The sequence below is a fragment of the Zalophus californianus genome, chromosome 15, assembly GCF_009762305.2.
Source record: "Zalophus californianus isolate mZalCal1 chromosome 15, mZalCal1.pri.v2, whole genome shotgun sequence".
NCBI lineage: Eukaryota > Metazoa > Chordata > Mammalia > Carnivora > Otariidae > Zalophus > Zalophus californianus.
Genome location: NC_045609.1, coordinates 30,359,405 through 30,384,825, shown reverse-complemented (window position 1 = coordinate 30,384,825; position 25,421 = coordinate 30,359,405). Strand labels below are relative to the sequence as shown.

General features: G+C 41.3%; 1 protein-coding gene and 1 pseudogene across 1 annotated transcript in view; both read right to left on the bottom strand.

Moving 5' to 3' along the window:
- Positions 1 to 21,060, bottom strand: part of KIFBP (kinesin family binding protein) — a 39,488-nt gene extending 18,428 nt beyond the window's left edge. The window contains exons 1-2 of the mRNA XM_027596931.2: positions 20,560 to 21,060; positions 11,892 to 11,990 (exon numbers count right to left, since the gene is read on the bottom strand). Of these exons, the coding sequence (XP_027452732.1) occupies positions 11,892 to 11,990; positions 20,560 to 20,985 (525 nt within the window). The 5' untranslated portion in view covers positions 20,986 to 21,060. The remainder of the gene's footprint in view (positions 1 to 11,891; positions 11,991 to 20,559) is intronic.
- LOC113923801 lies at positions 15,184 to 15,534 on the bottom strand (annotated as a pseudogene).
- Positions 21,061 to 25,421: the final 4,361 nt, after the last annotated feature.

Genomic DNA, 25,421 nt, shown 5'->3' with positions numbered 1-25,421 from the left:
TGTCAATTATATATCAGTTTAAAATAAAGATTTAACATAAATGAGCAAACAAATCAGCCAGAAAACACAAACTCTACACGTAAAAAGGCATGAAGTAAACACTTTCAAAAGAAGAAATAAAAATGGAATATAAACACTTAAAAATCATCAAAGAAACTCAAGTTAAAACAAGACCATTTTGCCTACAATAACACACAGATTTTTTTTTAAAGCTACATAAGATGAGAACTCTCATATACTAGTGAAATAAGAGTACATTGCTAGTGTTTTTGGAAAGCAATTTTATAACATGTGAAATGCTTTTAAATGGCCATTCTCCAAATATTGAACAGTACAACTTGTATGTGGCATCTAAAAAAAAAAGGTTAACTCCTAGAAATAGAATAGAATGGTGGGTGCCAGGGGCTGGGAGAGGGGGAAATGGGGAGAAGCTGGGCAAAGGGCACAAACTTCGTTATAAGATGAGTAAGTTCTAAAGATCTAATAAACAACATAGTGACTATAGTTAAAAAATACTGTATTATATACTTGAAAGTTGCTAAGAAAGTAAATCTTAAATTTTCTCATCACGCCCCGGCCGCCCCCAAAAAAGGTAATTATGTAAGGTGATGGAGATATTTTTTTTTAAGATTTTATTTATTTATTTGAGAGAGAGCATGAGATAGAGAGAGCATGAGATGGGGGAGGGTCAGAGGGAGAAGCAGACTCCCTGCTGAGCAGGGAGCCCGATGCAGGACTCGATCCCGGGACTCCAGGATCATGACCTGAGCCGAAGGCAGTTGCTTAACCAATTGAGCCCCCCAGGCGCCCAGGTGATGGAGATATTAACTAATCCTAGTGTGGTAATCATTTGCAGTATATTCATGTAACAGATTATCACATTGTACACCCTAAATTTATACAATAAAGGTGGGGGGCACCTGGCTGGCTCAGTAGGTAGAGCATGTGACTCTTGATTTTGGAGTTGTGGTTCGAGCCCCACACTAGATGTATAGATTACTTAAAAAATAAAATCTTAAAAAATAAAAAGCCGGGAAAAGTTTAAATAAATAAGTTAAATATCCCTCTGTCTCATTTTTTTTAACTTTTTAAGTAATCTCTATACCCAAAGTGGGGCTCAAACTCATTACCCCAAGATCAAGAGTCACATGCTCCAGCAAATGAGTTAGCCAGGTGCCTCACTATTTGGTCTCTTAACCTCACACAAAACCTACCAATGAATAACTCTTCATAACAATAAAATATATATTCTTGGGCACCTGGGTGGCTCAGTCAGTTAAGCATCTGCCTTCAGCTCAGGTCATGATCCCAGGATCCTGGGATCGAGTCCTGCATTGGGCTCCCTGCTCAGCGGGGAGTCTGCTTCTCCCTCTGCCTGCCACTCCCCCTGCTTGTGCTCTCTCTCTGTCAAATAAATAAATAAAATCTTTAAAAAATAAATAAGTAAAATATATTTTCTTTATTACTTATTCTATATCTGAACAATTTTATGGAGAAAAAGAATCCCTTTATCTTAATACAATAATTATTCAACAATATTACCTTGGAAGGCAGCATGGTACAGTAGAAAGAACAAGAGTTTGGGGTCTGACAAACCAAGTTTAAACCCTGACTCTGTCACATAGTGTATGTTAACCTCACTGAATGACAAGCTCCCTACCTATAAATGGGAATAACAGTACTTCCTTCATAAAACAACAAGAACAACAAAACAGTACCTCCTTCATAGAGTTGTTGTGAGAATAAAATACAGCCTGCTTAAGCACTCAATAAACATTAGTGTTTATTAGTTATCACTTTTATTTTATATATTTTTTAAGATTTTATTTATTTGTCAGAGAAAGAGAGAGCGAGCACAAGCAGGGGGAGCGGCAGGCAGAGGGAGAAGCAGACTCCCTACTGAGCAAGGAGCCCGAGGGGGGATAAATCCCAGGACCCCGAGATCATGACCTAAGCTAAAGGCAGCTGCCCAACTGACTGAGCCGCCCAGGCGCCCCTACAACTTCTAAAATTAAAATGTTCATTTTTATCACTTATAACATCTAGTCCATCTTTACAGGGAAGATGAAAAAACATGAGTAGAGTATAATCAAGGTGTATGCATGTATTGTATACATTTTCCATGTATTCATGATCCAGATGTTTATCATTTTAATGGTTATATCATATCCCCTTTTATTAGTGTACCATAGTTTACTTAACCATTCTGCAACTATTTGATATGTAGAGCATGTTTCTGGTGACTTTGCATTAACTACTCTATTATCTGATTCGCACAACATTTCTGTATTGTTGAGATAGGAAGGTTATCCCCATCTTACAGATGAAGAACGGATGGCACAGAAAGTCTGAGTTCCCCCAGGTCAGTCAGTATTAACCACAAACCAAACTAGAATCCCCGGTCTCCTATCTTCAAATCCAGTGATTTCCCCTGCTGTGTTTAGATCTCTCCTTTACCTAGAACTCTACTTCTTATCTACAGATTTTTTTTAAATGACATTCTAACGCCTGCCACTATTAGGGCAATAATTTATGAAATACTAAAAATATTTTTATTCGGAATGACTATTGATACTAGGCAAGTACAAAATCATATAAGCAATTAAATTCTCCAACTACTGTAGATATATATTTAAACCGAAACGCTCTATTAAAATTCACTCAAGCATTCACACAGTAGTAACATTCTTTTTTTTTGATTGATCTGGATGGAAGTGGAATATCACTCATTATTTCAAGAAAAAGGTACTGTTCTAGATGCTGTGGAAACAGCAGTGAATACAATTAAAAAATATCCTTGTCATCAGGGAGCTTACATTTTAGTACTGAAGATGGGTGATAAATAAGATAAGTCACTAAAATGAACATCGTGTTAGATAATGGTAAGTGTGAAGCAGAAAATAAAGCAGGAAAGGAGGACAGGAAGCGTCAGAGGGGTGGTTTGTAGTATCAAGTGGAGGGGCCAGTGAGTGCTTATTGGATGGGAGACATGTGAGTCACAAGCTGAAGGGAATGAAGGAGTGAGCCAGGTCGATAGCTAGTGGAAGAGCAGTCTCAGCAGAGGAAACAGTTAAGGGCAAAGACCCTGAGTCAGGAGCTTGTCTGGTGTGTTTCAGGAATAGCAAGAAGGCCAATGTAGCTACATCACAGTGAGACAGGAGAAAATAGTAGAAGATAAAATTAGAGAAGGGGCGCCTGGGTGGTGCAGTCGGTTGAGCAACTGACTCCTGGTTTCAGCTCAGGTTGAGATCTCAGGGTCATGAGATCGAGCCCCGGGTCGGGCTCTGCACTCAGCACTGAGTCTGCTTAAAGATTCTCACTGCCTCTCCCTCTGCCCCTCCCCGCCTCAAATAAATAAATAACTTTTTAAAAAATTACAGAAATAATGGCAGCCAAACAGATAATGAACTTATAGTCGTTATAAGGTCTTTGGGATCTACACTGAGCAAGATGGGAGAGCCATTAGCAGAGCTTGAGGGAAGCAGTGATGTGATGGGAGCTGCGAACAGACTGAAAGGGGCATGAGAGCAGAAAGACCAGTTAGGAGACTACAGCAATACTCTCAGCAAGAGAGAGTGGTGGCTTGCACCAGGGGATAGCCGTGGTCTGATTCTAGATATAATTTAAAGGTGAAGCCAACTGTAGGTTAGGTAAGAGTGTCAGGAGGAGAGGAGTGTCCAAGGTTTTAGGCCTCAGCAACTGGAAGAAAGAAGTTGGTGTTCACAGCAAGGGAGGTGGGGGGGGGAAGGCTACCGGTGTTAGATGGTAGCTTTAGAGATACCTACTCCTTAAAAAGTGCAAATGTCACCTCAGCAGTGGGACAGACAAGTCTGGAATTGGAGAGGTACAGACTGGAGATGTAATTGGGAGCCATCAGCGAAGAGATGGTATTTAGAACAAGGGAATGAAGGCAGATGGAAAGAGGAGACGTCCAAAGACTCCACTCTGGGTACTCCAGTGTTCAGAGGCTGGGGAAATATGGAAGAAGCATCACAGAGAAGAAACAGAGGTGGAAGCTAAGTAAAAGAATTGTTTCAAGGAAGAGAGACTAACTGTGCCAAATGCTAGATTGACCAACTATGTCAAATGCTACTGAGAAGTCAAATAAGATGAGGACTAAAAATTTACAGCGATTTTAGCAACATATAAAACACTGGTGAACTTGGTAAGACACTGATTTTCTTTTTCTTTTTTAAGACCTTTTTTTCCAGGCAACATACATTTATTTCAAATTTCTAGGAGGTAAAAAAAAATATCAGATACCGATGCTTTATGCATGCTCAGGGCCAGCTTATAAATACTCCTTTCTGGGCCGCCTGGGTGGCTCAGTCGTTGGGTGTCTGCCTTCGGCTCAGGTCATGATCCCCGAGTCCTGGGACCGAGCCCTGCATCGGGCTCCTTGCTCTGCAGGAGGCCTGCTTCTCCCTCTCCCACTCCCCCTGCTTGTGTTTCCTCTCCCGCCGTGTCTACCTCTGTCAACTGAATAAATTAAAAAAAAAATCTAAAAATACATACATACATACATACTCCATTCAGTGAAGTCTTAACACAAATTTGCATCGGTGAAAAGAAACTGGCAAAATTCATTTCTTGCCAATCAACTTGTCAGATGGTGAAGACCAAAACAGAATGTTCCATCAGTTTTAATTTTTTTTCAAAGATTTTAATTATTTATTTGAGAGAGAGAGAGAGCACGAGCCTGCACACGTGAGGTGGGGGGAGGGGCAGAGGGTGAGGCAGACTCCCCACTGAGCAAGGAGCCCAACGCCGCTCGATTCTAAGACCCTGGGATCATGACTTGAGCAGAAGGCAGATGCTTAACCAACTGAGCTACCCAGGCACCCCCAGTTTTAATTTTTAAATATGACTGTCACATTGGAAAAATGAAATAAATTCATTAAAATAAACTGTACAAAGGCAAAGTAGAATAAAAATATTTTACTAAAACAAAAGATTACAGAAATTTCCTGACAAGCCATATAAAATGGTCATAAGCTTTTTCTTAAAGGAAGGATTCTACACTTGATTCATAATGTTTATTAGTGAGGGCTGTGATGTTTGTTTAATGTTCCCATTTTGGTTCAATCAAGCTTATCCATCTACAGCATCTAAATAAAGTTAGACTTGGCTAGAGAGCATATTCTAAAGAACTGGTTAGCTGCTTTTAACCAAGGCAATTAGATCACCATAAAAGTGGGAAAGGAATCCATAAAATTAAAACTACTTCTCTCCCTCAAAAAAAATAATAAAAACACCCACACCCCTGCAGCTAATCCTGACAATTACCTTCATTCACAGTGCTTTATAGTTAAACCATGATGGGGGAAATGAATAAAAGCAGAGAAGGGCCACTCCTTTTAAACATTTCACAACGATCCAGATGGTACTTCTAGCCTCTCCTCATGCTTTACAACAGTGAATCAGGACAAGACATAGATCTGCTAATGTGCACTTAATCACCAAAAGACTGAAGATGTCCGGGCTTTTATTCTGTAATGTCTCTAAGACTGTGCAAACAAAAAGGAAGAAGTCTCGGCAGAAGTGATGCACGCTTAATGATCAGATTGATTTTAAATATTATTCATGGCTTATAGCCTAGTGCATGCTCTAGCTGTTTCTATGGCTTGGGCTTCATCGGTCTTCTACCGCTCCGCTATATCATCATGGATCATCTGGATTGGGAGCACTTAACAAAGCCTGGATCGAGAGCAGAACTGTTCGGATCTGCAACGCTGAGGACCACTTATCTTCCAAAATATCTACACATATTCTTCCCAACGTGTCTACATTAGGATGATAAATTTTGGTCATGAAACATAGTTTAAGGGCTACCATCAAGTATTCTTCTGGAAGGAATAGTTCAAGTTTAAAAGTCCCTCCCTCAAAAATGAAACAAGATGAAACCAGAGAGGGAGACAAACCATAAGAGACTCTTCATCTCAGGAAACAAACTGAGGGTTGCTGGAGTGGAGGCGGGTGGGAGGGAGGGGGTGGCTGGGTGATGGACACTGGGGAGGGTATGTACTTTGGTGAGCGCTGTGAATTGTGTAAGACTGATGAATCACAGACCTGTACCCCTGAAACAAATAACACATTATATTTTAATTTAAAAAAATTGTTTTTAAGTCCCTCCCTCAAAAAAAACAAAATTAAAATTAAATAAAAAATAAAAGTCCCTCCCTCAAATGGAAATCCTGGGGGCCAGCAATGACCACATGAAAATAACGGGCATTGTTTTCATCTGGTTCTGCTTTAATGCCAGGAACTGCTTCTGCCAGCAAATGCTGGGTTTCCTTCATAATCCTGTGGGACAGCCCGGCCATCTTGTCAACTCCCGAGTTTGGCCTCTGATCTTGACTCTGGCTCTGCTTGTTTCACACACGAGTGTTAAGATTTTAAGTAATCTCTACACCCAACATGGGGCTCAAATGCACAACCCCGAGATCAAGAGTCACATACTCTACTTGCTGAGGCAGCCAGGTGCCCCAATAAGGCACTGCTTCTTAACTCTGAATGTTAAGAAACCTCAAAATATCTGGTTATTTAAAGGAGTGCTACGCATAACCTCAAAACAAAATTAACTAAAATCCATTGTAAATTTAGAAGACTGCCAACATTTTTTAAAAAACTAGGCTTTATTTTTTAGAGCAGTTTTAGGTTCGTAGAAAAATTAAGCTGATGTGGACACCTGGGCAGCTCAGTTGGTTAAGTGTCTGCCTTCGGCTAAGGTCTTGATCTCAGGGTCCTGGGATCAAGCCTCCCACACTGGGCTCCCTGCTCAGCGGGGAGACTTTACCCTCTCTGCCACGACCCCTGCTTGTGCTTGCTTTCTCCCTGTGTGTGTGTGTGTGTGTGTGTGTCAAATAAATAAAATTAAAAAAAAAAAAGAAAAGAAAAATTAAGCTGATGATATAGAAATACCTCCTATACCCCCTTGCCTGCACACATGGGTAATCTACAAACTGCCAACTTTTAGTAGGCAAAATTTATTAAGGAATGGATGGTAACACAGTGATTTGCCACTTTTACAGGGCTATGACCCTCTAAAGTAGAAATTTTTTATCTAGGCTCCCTAGAGCCCTAGAAAGTTCTATGGCATCCCTTTTGTATTACCACAATGGGGTGGGAAGAAGGAACCTAGTGGATTGGGCTGAGAGTTCTTCTGACCTGCTTAACCACAGTGGCTCAATCAGTTTTTACAAATTACATTTCAAAGGGATTTCACAAGTGGAAAAAAAAAAATCACTGAAAACCCTTTCTCTGAGGCAGTGGTTCTCAAAGTGTAGTACGTGGACCAGCAGCAGCAACATCACCTGGCACCTTGTTAAAAAGGCAAATTCTCAGGCCTCAACCAAGACCTACTGAAGAGTCTGGGAGTGAACATTCTGTTTTAGGGGCGCCTGGGTGGCTTAGTTGGTTAAGCGTCTGCCTTCGGCTCAGGTCATGGTCCCAGGGTCCTGGGATCGAGCCCCGCATCGGGGTCCTGCTCAACTGGAAGCTTGCTTCTCCCTCTCCCACTCCCCCTGCTTGTGTTCCCTCTTTTGCTGTGTCTCTATCAAATAAATAAATAAAATCTTAAAAAAAAAAAATTCGTTTTAACAAGCCCTCCAGAGCCCTCCAGACAGATGCATGCTGAAATTTGAGAACCATGCCCTCAAAGACTTCAGACATTTTGCTTAAGTAGCTGTTTGCTTTCCTGTAAGCACTGCTATTCTCAGTGGAAATCAAAATAAAATTTTTATTTATATTTCAAAACAGAATTTTTATTTTTTTATTCTTTTTTAAAGGTTTTATTTATTTATGAAAGAAAGAGCGCAGGTGCATGAGTAGGGGGGAGGGGAGAGGGAAAGGGAGAAGCAGGCTCCCAAGGAGCAGGGAGTCCAATGCAAGACTCAATCCCAGGACCCTGGAATCATGACCTAAGCCAAACGCAGACATGTAACCAACTAAGCCACCCAGGAGCCCTCAAAACAATTTTTAGATTATAAATGAAAATATGCCAGTATCAGTATTTTAGGATAATATCAGAATATTTCCTATACAATTATATTTGGACTAAGACTGCACTTAGACCCCATCTGAGGATTATTTTTAAGAACGCTATTTGGGGGGGCACCCAGGTGGCTCAGTCGTTAAGGCATCTGCCTTCGGCTTGGGTCATGATCCCAGGATCCCAGGACTGAGCCCCACATTGGGCTCCCTGCTCCACAGGAAGCCTGCTTCTCCCTCTCCCACCCCCCCTGCTTGTGTTCCTGGTCTCACTCTGTCTTTCTTTGTCAAATAAATAAATAAAAAATCTTTAAAAAAAAGATCAGAGCAGAAATCAATGAAATAGAAACCAAAAGAACAGTAGAACAGATCAGCGAAACTAGGAGCTGGTTCTTTGAAAGAATTAACAAGATTGATAAACCCCTGGCCAGACTTATCAAAAAGAAAAGAGAAAGGACCCAAATAAAAAAAATCATGAATGAAAGAGGAGAGATCACAACCAACACCAAAGAAATACAAACAATTATAAGAACATATTATGAGCAACACTATGCCAACAAATTAGACAATCTGGAAGAAATGGATGCATTCCTAGAGATGTATAAACTACCAAAACTGAGCCAGGAAGAAATAGAAAACCTGAAGAGACCCATAACCAGCAAGGAAATTGAAGCAGTCATCAAAACTCTCCCAACAAACAAGAGCCCAGATGGCTTCCCAGGGGAATTCTACCAAACATTTAAAGAAGAATTAATGCCTGTTCTTCTGAAACTGTTCGAAAAAATAGAAATGGAAGGAAAACTTCTAAACTCATTTTATGAGACCAGCATTACCCTGATCCCAAAACCAAAGACTCCATCAAAAAGGAGAATTACGAACCAATATCCCTGATGAACATAGATGCAAAAATTCTCACCAAAATACTAGCCAATAGGATCCAACAGTACATTAAAAGGATTATTCACCACAACCAAGTGGGATTTATTCCTGGGCTGCAAGGCTGGTTCAACATCCACAGATCAATGTGATACAATACATTAATAATAAAAGAAAGGACAAGAACCATATGATCCTCTCAATAGATGCAGAAAAAGCATTTGACAAAGTACAGCATCCTTTCTTGATTAAAACTCTTCACAGTGTGAGGATAGGGGGTACGTACCTCAATACCATAAAAGCCATCCATGAAAAACCCACAGCGAGTATCATTCTCAATGAGGAAAAACTGAGAGCTTGTCCCCTAAGGTCAGGAACACAGCAGGGATGTCCATTATCACCACTGCTGTTCAAAATAGTACTAGAAGTTCTAGCCTCAGCAATCAGACAACAAAATGAAATAAAAGGCATCCAAATCAACAAAGAAGTCCAACTCTCACTCTCTGCAGATGATAGGATACTTTATGTGGAAAACCCAAAAGACTCCACCCCAAAACTGCTAGAACTCATACAGGAATTCAGTAAAGTGGCAGGATATAAAATCAATGCACAGAAATCAGTTGCATTTCTATACACCAACATCAAGACAGAAGAAAGAGAAATTAAGGAGTCGATCCCATTTACAACTGCACCCAAAACCATAAGATACCTAGGAATAAATCTAACCAAAGAGACAAAGAACCTGTGCTCAGAATATTATAGATTACTCATGAAAGAAACTGAGGAAGACACAAAGAAATGGAGAAACATTCTATGCTCATGGATTGGAAGAACAAATATTGTGAAAATGTCTATGCTACCTAGAGCAACCTACACATTTAATGCAATCCCTAGCAAAACACCATCAACTTTTTTCACAGAAATGGAAAAAATAATCCTAAAATTTGTATGGAACCAAAAAAGACTCCAAATAGAGGCATGCTGAAAAAGGAAAGCAAAGCTGGTGGCATCACACTTCCGGACTTCAAGCTCTATTACAAAACTGTAATCATCTAAACAGTATGGTACTGGCACAGAAACAGACACATAGATCAATGGAACAGACTAGAGAGCCCAGAAATGGACTCTCAACTCTATGGTCAACTAATAATCCACAAAGTAGGAAAGAATGTCCAATGGAAAAAAGAAAATCTCTTCAACAAATGGTGTTGGGAAAACTGGACAGCCACATGCAGAAGAATGAAACTGGACCATTTCCTTACACCATACACAAAAACAGACTCAAAATGGATGAAAGACTTAAATGTGAGACAAGAATCCATCAAAATCCTTGAGGAGAAAACAGTCAGCAACCTCCTAGCCACATCGCCAAAGGCAAGGGAAGCAAGGGCAAAAATGAACTATTGGGACTTCATCAAGATAAAAAGCTTTTGCACAGCAAAGGAAACAGTCAACAAAACCAAAAGACTACCGAGGAGAAGGGAGAAGATATTTGCAAATAACTTAACAGATATAGGGCTAGTATCCAAAATCTATAAAGAACTTATCAAACTCAACACCCAAGGAACAAATAATCCAATCAAGAAATAGGCAGAAGATATTTCTGCAAAGAAGACATCCAAATGGCCAAAAGATACATGAAAAAGTGTTCAACATCACTCGGCATCAGGGAAATACAAATCAAAACCACAATGAGATACGACCTCACACTAGTCAGAATGGCTAAAATTAACAAGTCAGGAAACGACAGATGTTGGCAAGGATGTGGAGGAAGGGGAACCCTCCTACTCTGTTGGTGGGAATGCAAGCTGGTGCAGCCACTCTGGAAAACAGTATGGAGGTTCCTCAAAAAGTTGAAAATAGAGGGCGCCTGGGTGGCTCAGTCGGTTAAGCGACTGCCTTCGGCTCAGGTCATGATCCTGGAGTCCTGGGATTGAGTCCCGCATCGGGCTCCCTGCTCGGCGGGGAGCCTGCTTCTCCCTCTGACCTCTTCCCTCTCGTGCTCTCTATCTCTCATTCTATCGCTCTCTCAAATAAATAAATAAAATCTTAAAAAAAAAAAAAAGTTGAAAATAGAGCTACCCTATGACCCAGCAATTGCAATACTGGGTATTTACCCCAAAGATACAAATGTAGTGATCCAAAGGGGCACATGCCCCCCAATGTTTATAGCAGCAATATCTACAAAAGCCAAACTATGGAAAGAGCCCAGATGTCCATCGACAGATGAATGGATAAAGAAGATGTGATATATATACGATGGATTATTATGCATCCATCAAAAAAATGAAATCTTGCCATTCGCAATGACATGGATCGAACTAGAGGGTATTATGCTAGGAAATAAGTCCATCAGAGAAAGACAATTATCATATGATCTCACTGATACGTGGAATTTGAGAAACAAGGCAGAGGATCACAGGGAAAGAGAGGAAAAAATGAAACAAGACAAAACCAGAGAGGGAGACAAACCATAAGAGACTTTTAATCTCAGGAAACAAATTGAGGGCTGCTTGAGTGGAGGGGGGTGGGAGGGATGGGCGGGGTCGGTGATGGACATTGGGGAGGATATGTGTGTTAGCACTGTGTATTGTGTAACACTGTATTGTGTAATCACAGACCTGTACCCCTGAAACAAATAATACATTATATATATATATATAAACCCTATTAGGTGATCACCTAGACAGCTCTATAGAGAGATCCCTGGGTATACTGAAGAGTCATGTACTAATAATGTAAATGAGGAATAAGAGCCTTCAAATCTTCACTAGTTTTTCTTTCCTTTTTTTTTTTTAACATTTTATTTATTTATTTTACAGAGAGAGCACAGCAGGGGGAGCAGCAGAGAGAGAGGGAAAAGCAGACTCCCCACTGAGCGGGGAGCCTGATGTAGGGCTCAATCCCAGGACCCTAGGATTATGACCTGAGCCCAAGGCAGACGTTTAACCAACCGAGCCACCCAGGGCCCCCACATCTTGACTCGTTTCAATAAAAATTTAAAATTTATCTGACATCCAACATACCTCTTTCATATACTGGTTATACAGTGCTTCTGATGATTCTAGATAAGCCTGTGCAGTTTCAATTTCTTCTCTTTCAGACCACAAGATACCCAGGTTATTCTGGAAAACAAAGAAAAGAGAAATAAATAATGACAATATAAATCTTCCAATTAAAGTAACTTTCAGGGGCACCTGGCTGGCTCAGGTGGTTAAGCATCTGTCTCTTGATTTCAGCTGAGGTCATGATCTCAGGGCCCAGGCCCAGCAGGGAGTCTGCTTGAGATTTCCTCTCCCTGTGCCCCCCCTTAAATAAATAAACAAATCTTTTAAGAAAACATTTCAATAAACTTATATGTTATTGGTTTCTTTTGTAACCCTTTACATTTTACATTATACATTTAAAATAATTATTCTGTTTATGAAATACAGGCTTTACTAGACTGCAAAAGGGGCTCATGACACACACAAAAAAAGGGGGGGCACATGTAGAAACCCTACAGTTTACAGGTGACTTGATCATTCCTCTGGAACACAGACCTCGTCTTCTGGCTTCACATAATGTTTTTTTTTTTTTTTTCACATGATGTTTCTATTCTATCATTTTTTTAAGTTAAGTGATCAGTCCTCAGTAGGGACTATAGGTCACAGAGATAATGTATTGAGATGGGACAGTTGTTTCCTTTTTATTTAGGAGGGTCCTTTGCAGGACCCTGGGGAAACCTGAAGGGGCTCTTGCCCACTACTAACTTACTGATTACTCTGCCCACCCAGACTCAAAGAATATAATCTCCCTTAATATTCATTTCCTGATCATAGAAATGGATGCACAAACCACCTTGTCTCACTCTCTAGTTCAACTTATTTTTCCTGACAATAGTCCCGGAGAAACTCCATTTAGCCATGACACCAATAAGCCCAACCCCAGCACACTCTATCTAGCCTACAGAGTCTAGAGATTTCCCTAGTACCAGGAACTGGTTGGCCACATTTGCTCTGTTTTGATGGGATGGTGATATATTTAACCTGCTAGCTCCAGGGTAGGCTGTGCCACAGAAAGCAATGGTTCCCGTGTGCGATAAATCTTAAACCAAGTAGAGAACCCCAGAGTGTATCTACAAATGACTAAGGTTTTTCTTTTGAGCCATAACCTATTGAGATCTTGAAGGTACAGAACATGCAACAGATCTAGAATTGATTTGATTTTTAAAAATTAATAGTGTAATGTTTTGTTTTTTAGTTTTGCAATTCTTTTTATTGAGATATAATTGACACATAATGTTAGTGGTTTTTTTAAATGTTCACTCCACAAAAATAACCACAATTGACATTCTACATAAATTATGTTTAAATATAAAATAAATCCTAAAATACACCAGAAACTACTATATCATTCACAGAGCATCATCATGTTCTTGCCCTCAGGATATCAGACCAGGTAGGAAAAAAATTAAATATAAAATAAAAACAGCTAGGGGCACCTGGGTGGCTCAGTCAGTTAAGCATCTGACTCTTGGTTTCAGCTCAGGTCATGATCTCAGGGTCATGAAATCGAGCTCCACATCAGGCTCTGCATGCAGCACAGAGTCTGCTTGAGATTCTCTCTCTATAATAAATAAATCTTTCTTTTTTTAAGTTTTTTTTTTAAATTTATTTGAGAGAGAGCACAAGTGGAGGGGAAAGGCAGAGGAAGAGGGAGAAGCAGGCTCCCCATTGAGCAGGGACCCCAACGCGGGGCTCGATCCCAGGACCCTGGGATCACGAACTGAGCCGAAGGCAGACACTTAACTGACTGAGCCACCCAGGTGCCCCAATAAATAAATCTTTAAAAAAACAAAAAACAGGGGCACCTGGGTGGCTCAGTCAGTTAAGCGTCTGCCTTCGGCTCGGGTCAGGATCCCAAGGTTCTGGGATGGAGCCCTGCGTCGGGCTCCCAGCTCTGTGGGAGGCCTGCTTCTCCCTCGCCCACTCCCATTGCTTGTGTTCCCTCTCTCGCTGTCTCTCTCTCTCTGTCAAAAAATAAATAAAAATAAATAAAAAATAAAAATAAAAACAGCTAAAAAGGTACTGCTGGTGAATTCTACCAAACACATAAGAAATAATACCAACTCTGCACAACTCTGTCTAGTAGAGGAAAGAATGCTTTCCATCTCATACTAAACCAAAGACATAACAAAAAAACCACAGCCTGATATCCTTCATGAACACAGATATGAAAAAATATTAAAATTTTAGCAAATGGAGTTCAACAATATACAGAAAGGGTAATATTTCACCCAAGTTTTACTTGGTAAAAACTTCAAGTGTATTTTACCACAGGAAGGAAAGGTTAGTTTAACATTGGAAAAATCAAGGTCATTCACCATATTAACAGACTAAAAAAGAAAAAAACATGAATATCTCAGATGCAGCAATGAAATGACGATGCTGAAAGAAGTGAGACCAAAATAAGAGAAACACTGCATGATTCCATTAAGAAATTCTAGAAAATGTGAAGGAGGAGCCAAGGCGAAGGGAGAGAGAGAGAATAAAGTCTCAGGGATTACAGAGGAGCACAGGAAGCCTCTGTGAAAGGATATGGTCAATGGATACGGTCAATACCTTGATTGCAGAGATTGTTTCATGGGTATATACATATGTCAAAATTCATCAAATTATGTACCTTATTTTTTTTTCTACTTTAAAATTTTTATTTCTGTGTAAAACAAAGACAGAACTCCTGGAGGTCAAACAAAGAAAACAGACACCAAGTTCAAAGCACTATTAAGTCAGGAAACAAAGAAGAATCTGAGGTAGAAGTCAGGCAATATAATCCACAAACTTTTTTTTTTTAAGATTTATTTATTTACTGGGCGCCTGGGTGGCTCAGATGGTTAAGCATCTGCCTTCGGCTCAGGTCATGATCCCAGGGTCCTGGGATCGAGTCCCGCATCGGGCTCCCTGCTCCTTGGGAGCCTGCTTCTCCCTCTGCCTCTCTCTCTCTCTCTCTGTGTCTCTCATGAATAAATAAATAAAAAGTTAAAAAAAAAAAAAGATTTATTTATTTATTTATTTGAGAGAGAGAATGAGCTAGAGAGAGCATGAGAGGGGGGAGGGTTAGAGGGTGAAGCAGACTCCCCACAACCTTTTTAGGGGCATACTGAACCATCACATCTCTAGTGAGATCTCATTTTTTTTTTTTAAAGTCACAAGTTCCAAAAAGTTAATAATCCACTCTCCGAAATCAGATGTAAAACTATGACCAACAGAAGATAAACACAAACTTTTGTCATGTTAACAGAGAAAATGGTTTTACTAAAAGCTGCTGACGTTTCCATCAGTAGCAACCATAGGGAGGCCGTTGGTTATAACCACGTTCCATTTTGGTGGGGGCAGTAAGGTTCTTGTCTGTGTTGCAGGTAACTGTTATCCCAGGATCATCCATGCCACTGACTGCATTGACTGTCCCTTGGCCACCTCCGTCTACTATCCCTACCTCTAAACTGTTATCTTGCAACTGATTGCCTCTATTTCTCTGGTTCCCACCAGCTCTGCTACTCCATTCCTCAACGATTGGAGGGGATTCAGGAGGGCATTTCAGGTATTCCTGGTACTCTTTGTCATCTTCTGTGAATCTACTGGCAAACATCTCTTCAAATTTGGGAACAGCTTCAGGAGTATCTGTCATCCTGAAATTCCCAGCAATCTCAGGCAGCTGCAATGTTTAATGTTTATGTTGTTTCGATCTCCAGCCCGCACCGTGGGCAAAGGATCTCCCACTACTTCAGCTCTCCAAGGTAAGGAACTTAATGTATTTCAGATAGACAGTTTATCGTATGCCAGTTATACCTCAATAAAGCTATAAACACACACAAAAGCTACTCTTTATACATTTATATCCTGGGAGTGGGGAGAATAATCTACTAATTTGTTAGGAAATTTTACTTAGGTGAAGTAGTTAAATTTCACTCAAGATGAGGGGCACCTGGCTGGCTCAGTGGGTAGAGCATGCAACTCTTGATCTCAAGATCAGGAGTGCAAGCCCCACACTGCGTGTGAGAAAAAGATGATAGTGCAAGTGTATATTGCTGATAGCAAAAATTGGAAGGAAAACTGGAAAAAAATTCTTTTTTTTGTTCTGTTTTTAGAGAGAGATCATGCCCGAGGTGGGAGGGGGCAAGGGGGCAGAGGGAGAAAGAGAATCTTAAGCAGGCTCCACACCCAGCACAGAGCCGGATCTCATGACCCTGAGATCATGACCTGAGCTGAAATCAAGAGTCAGATGCTTAACTGACTGACTCACCCAGGTGCCCCAAGGAGAAAAATCATTCTCCTAGTGAAGGTAGAAGGGGATAGTCTCTTTTGATAATCTAATGTGGATCCAGGTTTTGTATTTCTATAGTTTCCCAGGAAGGAAACACCAGGTTGAGACAAAGCAGTCAGAATATCATAAATTCCCATGAGCTGTTACTTTCAAACTTTTTCCTACACACACACACACAGTCTTTTACAAAATAGAATCATTCTAATTCCAAACATGCCTTATAGTCTTCCCTCTCCCTCTTAATATTGATTTTTTTAATTTTTTTTTAAAGATTTTATTTATTTATTTGACAAAGAGAGAGAGAGGGAGAGCACAAGTAGGCAGAGAGGCAAGCAGACGGTGAGGGAAAAGCAGGCTCCCGGCAGAGCAGGGAACCCAATGCGGGGCTCAATCCCAGGACTCTGGGATCACGACCTGAGCCAAAGGCTGACGCTTAACGACTGAGCCACCCAGGCGCCCCAATATTGATATTTTTGATTAACAAATATATATCATTATTTTTTAGTGGCTGCACACTGTTCTTCTGTATGGATGTATCCATATTTATTTAACCATATAGCTACTGACTGATATTTCATTGGTTTTTTTTAACTGACAATGCTGTGATGAACATCCATGCTGACATACCTTTGCATACCTGTCCCAATATTATTTTAGGATATTGATATGGAATTTTTTTTAAGATTTTTTTTATTTGACAAAGATATAGCAAGAGAGGGAACACAAGCAGGGGGAGTGGGAGAGGGAGAAGCAGGCTTCCCACTGAGCAGGGAGCCTGATGCGGGACTCGATCCCAGGACCCTGGGACCATGACCTGAGCCAAAGGCAGACGCTTAACCAACTGAGCCACCCAGGCGCCCCTGATATGGAATTTTAAAGTCAAAGTCTTGACTCCAGAATTCTGATACCTACTGATCTTCCGGAAAGTTCTGTGAATTTGTATTTCCACTAACGATAATGCTATAGATATTATCTGTTTCCTCATAGTCTCTCCAGTAACAAGTATAAGCAATAACTTTAATAATCTCTGCCAATCTGATCCAATTTTTCTATTTTTTTTAGTTTGCTTTTTTATTAGTGAGATCAATGCTCTCATCACTGGGACACCTGGGTGGCTCAGCTGGTTAACCTTCAGACTCTTGGTTTCGACTGCAGTCATGATCTCAGGGTTGAGATGGAGCCCGGTGTCCTCTACACTTGGCGCTGAGTCTGCTTGAGATTCTTTCTCCCTTCCTCTCCCTCCCACTCTGCTCCTCCCCTGCTTGCATACTCTCTCTCTAAAATAAACAAATCAATAAAATCTTTAAAACAAAATCTCCCATCCTATATAGCAAATATTAAATGTAATAAAATTCTAGTGTGGTAATGCCACTGGAATAAACAGATCAACCAAACAGTAGAGTTAGAAACACACTAGCACAGGGGCGCCTGGGTGGCTCAGCCGGTTAAGTGTCTGCCTTCGGCTCAGGTCATGATCTCAGGGTCCTGGGATCGAGCCCCACATTGGGTTCCCTGCTCGGCGGGGAGTCTGCTTCTCCCTCTGCCTCTGCTCCTCCTCTCCTTATACTCTCTCTTTCTCAAAAAAATAAATAAAATCTTTAAAAAAAAAAAAAAAAGAAACACACTAGCACAAATAGACTTAAATTACTATTGCTGTATAGTTTTGGTATCTGGTAAGCTAGGTACTAGCCAATTAAATTAAATTACCTTTTAATCTAATCTAATTAAATTATTATTTCTGTATAGTTTTAGTACCTGGTAAGCTAGTTTTAGTGCATTTTTCTTTTTCTTATGTTCACTTTTCTTTATTCTTTCAAACACACATACTCATTTTGTCAAGCTCTAAGAAAAACTATTATGAGTTCAGCAGAATCTGCATTAAACCTACAAATGAATATCAGAATATGACTGTTATGTGGGTGCCTGGGTGGCTCAGTCGGTTAAGCATCTGCTTTTGGCTCAAGTCATGATCCCAGGGTCCTAGGATCCAGACCCATATCTGGCTCCCTGCTCAGCAGGGAGCCTGCTTCTCCCTCTCCCTCAGCTACTCCCCCTGCTTGTTCTCTCTCTCTGTCAAATAAATAAATAAAATCTTAAAAAAATATATATATATGACTGTTATGTTTATTGCCACCCAGGAAACTGTTATATTTTTCCATTTAGGATTATCAGTTCTATTACCTCTAATATTGCTGTTGTGAATGCAATTTCTAAAAATAGTATTTTTAACCAGTATTGCTTATGTACAGGAATACTATTAATATTATATATTTATTTATATCCTCCCACTTTATTGAATTGATCAAAGTTCTAATAGTTTTTCAGCTGATGACTTTAAAGTATTCAAGGATCACATATGCAAATAGTTACTTTTGGAAATTATTTTTTTTCCCAAAATTAGTAACTCTTATTTGCTTTCTATATCATTGCAGTGGCCAGAACTTTTTTTTTTAAGATTTATCTATTCATTTTATTTTTCAGAAATATTTTATTTATTGGGTGCCTGGGTGGCTCAGTTGGTTAAGCGACTGCCTTCAGCTCAGGTCATGATCCTGAAGTCCTGGGATCGAGTCCCACATCGGGCTCCCTGCTCAGCAGGGAGTCTGCTTCTCCCTCTGACCCTTCCCCCTCTCATGTGCTCTCTCTCTCTCTCTCTCATTCTCACTCTCTCAAATAAATAAAATTTTTAATAAAAAATTTTTTAAAATATATTTTATTTATTTGAGAGAGAGAGAATGAGCAGTGGGGAGGGGCAGAGAGAGAGAGAGAGAGAGAGAGAGAAGCAGACTCCCTGCTGAGCAAGGAGCCAGATGCGGGGCTTGATCCCAGGACCTGGAGATCATGACCTGGAGATCATGACCTGAAGATCATGACCTGAGCCGAAGGCAGACACTTAATGGACTGAGCCACCCGGGCACCTCTTTTCCATTCATTTGAGAGAGAGAGAGTGTGGGGGAGGGGAAGAGGGAGAGAGAGTGTGAAGCCCTATGCAGGGCTCAATCCCACGACCCTGAAATCATGGCCTGAGCCAAAATCAAGCCAGATGCGTAACTGACTGAGCCACGCAGGTGCCCCTGCAATGGCCAGAACTTCTAATCAAGGTTTTCTTCCTGATTTTAGTACGAATACCTAAAATAATTCACCCTTCAGAAAAGGTTGGCTATTTGAAATACTGTATTTCATTGAATGTAAGATGTCCCATCTGTAAGAAACAATTATTTTATCTATCAACAAGAAAACACTGCCAAGTAAATTATGACACAGCTATAAGATGCATCCTGATTTTAGACATATTAAGATATGAAACAATGTGCATATTAAAATCAAAATAAATACTGGACATTCCATATTACATTTAGGGTGGCTGCTAATTCTATTCTTGAGATGCTGAAACTGTTCAATGCTTAAGATTTTAGGCAACCGTATGATTAAAGAAAATTTCGACTAATTGAGGTTTTGTCTGAGTTCAGCATCTTATGAATTTCATTAGATCATTCATCCACTGGACAAATATTTAGAATGGCCTACTATGGAGGAGGCACTGAGGTTATAAATAGCGTGCAAAAAGAGATAGTTCCTGTTATTGCATAGCTTTTAATTTTCTTGGATCATGATAAAAGAAAATGACCTGTACAATTTCCTTTTTAATTCTGAGGTTTTTCTTTGAGGCCATATGATCAATTTTGGTAAATGTTCCCTGGATCACATATATTAAGAACTGGAACTACTAGATGTAAGGGTTTGTGAGCTTACTCCAAGTTCCTGGCACATAAAAGGAGTTCATACAAATTTGTATTTTGAAGTGTTATGTTCCCGAAGAGAATGTCAGATTTATTTCTTAATAAACCAAGGACCATATAAATGGGAAACGATAAGTATTATAAGAAATCAAAGATACAAGTTCGGAACAAAATGATCCAAAGAAAGTCACTAGAAGTATGAACTCTGTTTTGAGATGGGTTTTGAAGAATGGGCAAGAATTCCCTGGGGAGCAAACGAATATATACGGCAAAAACAGAAACTGAAGATTTTTAAACAATTTGTTTTAAATTAAGCATGCACTTGGGTCATCCTCTGTAATTTCCTCGAGACCTTAAGGTTTAAATTACTATGGATTTCTTCTGAATAGAATGAACAGGATTTGGACTGGTGGAGAAGAGCGGGAAAAGGCATTTATGAGGTAGTAGGGTCTCAGGAAACCAATGCGTTGACCACGACTAAGCGAAGCAGCAAGTGATGTCGGTGGAATTTGCAAGCTGTTTATTCCAAAGCTTCAAAAACACGGGGTCAAATTGTGCCTCACAACATTTGCCTTTGGCCTTGGCGAGAGTGGGGACCCTCTCCACCCCTCGCCTCTGGCCGACGACAGTGGGCCGGACTCGCTCTCACCTGCGCCTGGATGTAGAGGGAGACGCAGTCCTGCGACAGCCGGTACTTGCGCAGCAGCCTCAGGCATTTCACCAGATGCTCCTCCCCCGCCGACAGCTCCTCGGTGTCGATGTGGTTCACACCGAGGTGGAACTCGATCACCGCCAGCCTCACTGCTCCCTGGGCGATGGGCCCCTCGGCCTCCACCACTTCGGCCGGCGGCCCCAGGGCGTGGTCCCCCGCGCCCAAGCCGTCCTCCGCCTGAGGCCGCTCATCCTCGTCCTCAGGCGCGGGGCCCAACAGCGCCTTGACCTCTTCCAGCAGTGCTCGGGCGCCGTACTTGGACTTATAGGGTTCTTTCTCGGGGTTTTTATGCAATTCCACCCGCGACAGGGCCAGCGCGGCCTGAAATTTCTCACGAATCTCGGCCCACGGAGGATTCGCCATAGCGGCCTCTACCGCCTGGGCGCCCTCAATGTTTGCAAACGGGACTCCCGCCTTCTTTCTGCTTTGCGACACTTCACTTACGGCCTCGGACAGATCCCAACACTGCGGAACCGTAACCAATGAGGTCAGCCAGAGGAACCGCAATGTGCTCGGCTGTAACCAATGGAAAGGCGTAGTGGGCACCACAGTAACCGTTGTCACGGAAACGAAGCTCTCAATGAGGGTGGTCCCACCTCCAGCCCCACCCTCTGCGGAGATGAATTCTCTCGCGTGACCCGTAGAAGTTCTACCTTTAACAGAACACGTTAGAAACATAACTAGCTACTCTCGTTAGTTGGTATAACCTGAATGACAGAAAACTTGATATTAATATATAACCTAGCCCATGACTGGATGAAGATGTAACAAGAATTCATTTATTATTAATATATAGCTTCTGAAGTGAAAGTTAGCTTTCACTACGTAAAAAGCACTCAGTGATCGACAAATGTTTTTACTTCAACACTGAAGTAGGTTGTAGGTATGTGTACAACTTCCCAAAGTAACACAGAAGTCCCAGACCTGTGATAAGCCACCTCAGGCGTGCCTTTTTCCATTCTATACCTTCCTAAGTTATGAAGTCAAATGCAAGTCAAATGTGGGGGGAAGGGGCCGGGAGGAGGTGTTAACTATTAGGCGCTAGCTAGCTCTATGTTCTTGGAGATACACAAAGGAGCACTGATTTTAGAAGCTCATAGACATAGTTTGATTCTCAGCTCTGCTTCTAATTGACAAGTTAACTTTTCTAAGCTTCAGGTTTTTCATGGTAAAACATAAGTGATACTATTACTTATCTCTACAGAATTATCCTAAGGAAGAAGTGAAATTAATATCTATCCTTTAAATGTTAGTGTTCCTCGGGGCTCCTTCCTAAACTTTGTCCCAGGGAGATCTTATGCATTTCCATGGCTTCTATTACAAAACTTGGGTCTCCAGGCCCGATGATTCTCTGGAGTTCCAGACTGTAACATCCATCTCCCAACTGTAACCACCACACCTGAATGTTCCACTGTATATCAGTATGTTGAAACTGGAACTCATTCTCTTCCTCTTCACATGCCCCCCCCCCCATACCACATTAGCTCTTATGTTCGGCATCTCCGAGAATGGCACCACTTGCACTCACTCTCTTCTCTCATTCTTAGATTTATTTTGTTTTACTTGGCAGAGAGAGACACAGCGAGAGAGGGAACACAAGCAGGGGGAGTGGGAGAGGGAGAAGCAGACTCCCCGCTGAGCAGGGAGCCCGATCCAAGGCTCCATCCCAGGACCCCGGGATCATGACCTGAGCTGAAGACAGACGCTTAACGACTGAGCCACCCAGGCGCCCTCTTCTCTCGTTCTTAAATATAAAACCAAATACTGTCCAATCCATTTCCTAAAGAACTCTTGCGTCTGTGTACTTCTCCTCTCCAGTAGTTTGGACCACCATCATCTGAATTACCTTTAGTAGGTACTCTTGCTGCCAGTCTGCCTTCCTCCAGGGCATTTTCCACAACACTTCAAATGACTCATCCATTCATTCATTAAGTAGATGAAGTGTCTGTTAATTTGCCAGGCACTGTTCTAGCTTCTGGGAATCCAGCAGTTAAAAACAGACAAAAATCTCTGCCCTAGTATAGGGAAATACGTTAAATATTTTAAATGAACTATATAGCAATGTCGGAGGATGAGTGTCATGGGAACAAAACAAAAGAGAAGATAAGGAGTGTTAGCAGGTGAAGCAAGGTTGCTATTTTTAAACAGGAAAGTTCCTCTTTGAGGAGTGTCATTTGAGGAAAGATCTGAAGGTAAGAGAGTGAGCCATGAAGACATCAGGGGAAGTATATCCCAGACAAAGGAACAGCAAATACAAAGGCTTTGACACAGGAGTGTGCCTGGTGTGTTCAAGGAACAGGGAGACCTCTTAAGAGCCTGGGGTAGAGAGAACGGAAAGGGCAGTAGGTGATGAAGTCAGAGAAGCAAGGTGGGCCCAATCATGTAGGGTTCTTAAGGCCACCATAAGGACTTTGGCTATTCTGAGTGAGATGGGAGCCATTGGATGGTTTTGAAGGAGTGACAAAATCTGACTTAAGGATTATTCTGAAAACAACTGAAGGAGGGGGACAGAGAAAAAGTGGGGAGACTGAAAAAAAGCAGGGAGACTGGTGAGGAAACTACCGTAATAATCATAGTAGGTGCTCAGTACCTAGCTGATCACGAATAGGAAAGCAACTGGCACTGTTAATAGTGGTAGCTAATTACTTACTATGAGCCAAATAACATTCTATATATTAAAATCATCTAATCCTTGGAACTAATATTGCACTGTATGTTGACTAGCTGGAATTTATTATTTTTTTATTAAGGTTTTTTTTTTTTTTTTGACAGAGAGAGACACAGCGAGAGAGAGAACACAGCAGGGGGAGTGGGAGAGGGAGAAGCAGGCTCTCCGCTGAGCAGGGAGCCCGATGCAGGGCTCAATTCCAGGACCCTGGGATCATGACCTGAGCCGAAGGCAGACGCTTAATGACTGAGCCACCCAGGCGCCCCAACTAGCTGGAATTTAAATAAAAACTTGGGGAAAAAAAATCATCTAATCCTCAGAACAACTGTGAGCAACTATTATTATTCCCGTTCTGCATGTTAAGAATTGAGGTCCATTGAGATTAATAATTTACCAAAGGTCATACATAGAAGCAGGCAGTTTTGCTCTAGGGCCCACACTTTCAATCAGTATGTTATGCTGTCGTAGTAGGAGCTCAAAAAATAAACCCCCATGACACATGGTGCTGACCTCTACATATCTAACTGGAAGAACACCCAGATGAAAACTAAAATGAGGATTTTTGGGAAAGCCTTACATAGATGTACTAAAAAACACAAAGACGTGAGACTAGGAAATTTGTAATAGAACTCTGGCTATTATATGGGCAGTATACTCCTTTCTTGGCCTTCTTTGTATATAGGTATTTTGAGGGTTGAGCATTCTTAGAGCCCTGCGAAATGTTATAAAGCAGTATCTGTGAAAGGTGTGCAGTGGGTGGCAGAGCACAGATCACCATGGGGCAGTGAGCTGAGCTCTGTCTCATGGAAGGTGACAACGGAGAGACAGAAAAGTGGAAGGCATCTGCAGTGAAAGGGAGTTAACTTGCCTGGCCCAAGCACAGCTGATGTCTACCAGTTACCTTCATTGCCATAAAAGCTCTACACTAAAAGCACTAATTCTGGGGCGCCTGGGTGGCTCAGTCAGTTAAGCGTCCAACTCTTGATTTTGGCTCAGGTCATGATCTCAGGGCCTTGAAACAGAGGCCTGCATCAGGCTCTGCGCTGGGCGTGGAGTCTGCTTGAGATTCTCCCTCCCTCTCCCTCTGCCCCTCCCCACCTCAGAAAACACAAAAACAAAGAAAGAAAACAACAACAAAAAGCACAAATTCCTTTGTCTTTTACGTCAGAAAGCCCACTTAATGGAAAACTCCTTAATGAGACCAGTGTGACTGTATCATCTTCAGTATATAACATCTGAAAGTGTCAGAAAATGCAACTGGACAAAAGAACAAAATAAGAGGTATAATGGTTGGGAAGAAGATGGGGAAATTATTATATTGTCTTCCTGAAAAAGCAAAGTGAAACAAGTGAACACAGAAAGTAAAAAAGTTCAGTTAAGTAGGCCACTCACAAATAAAAATCAACAACTTTTCATTGGGGAAAAGATAAAGTGAAGAAAAAGATCACTTTTAAAGATTTATTTTATTTGAGAGACAGAGTGCGCATGCACGCGCGTGCGCGCGCGCGCACACACACACACACGTGCACAGTGGGGAAGGGCAGAGGGAGAGGGAGATAGATATCTCAAGCCGACTGGCACTGAGCTTCGAGCCTTAAGACTGACCCAGGGCTGGATCTTATGACCCCAAGAGCACAACCTGAGCTGAAACCAAGAGTCAGACGTTCAACCAACTGCAATACCCAGGAGCCCCAGGATCACTTTTATAATAGCAACAATGACAACAATTGAGAACAAACTTAGGCTATTTAGTGAGTCAGATAAAAAAATAATAATATAAGACATAACATAAGTCTTCATTTCCTGATTTAGGGCCCTAAACAGCATTTCCTTTTTTTTTTTTTTAAGATTATGTATGTATGTATGTATGTATTTAAGAGACAGAGAGAGACAGAGAGCACAGGGGGAGGAGCAGAGGGAGAGGGACAAGTGACTTCACTGAGCTTGGAGCTGGAGGCGGGGCTTGATCTCAAGACCCTGAGATCCTGACCTGACTAAAATCAAGAGTCCAATGCTTAACTGACTGAGTCACCCAGGTGCCCCAGCATTTCCTATTATAAGGAAACATTCCTTGGAGAAAATGGTCATTCTGGTTCTGGGGCAGGATGCGCCCAGGTATCTTGTCCCACCA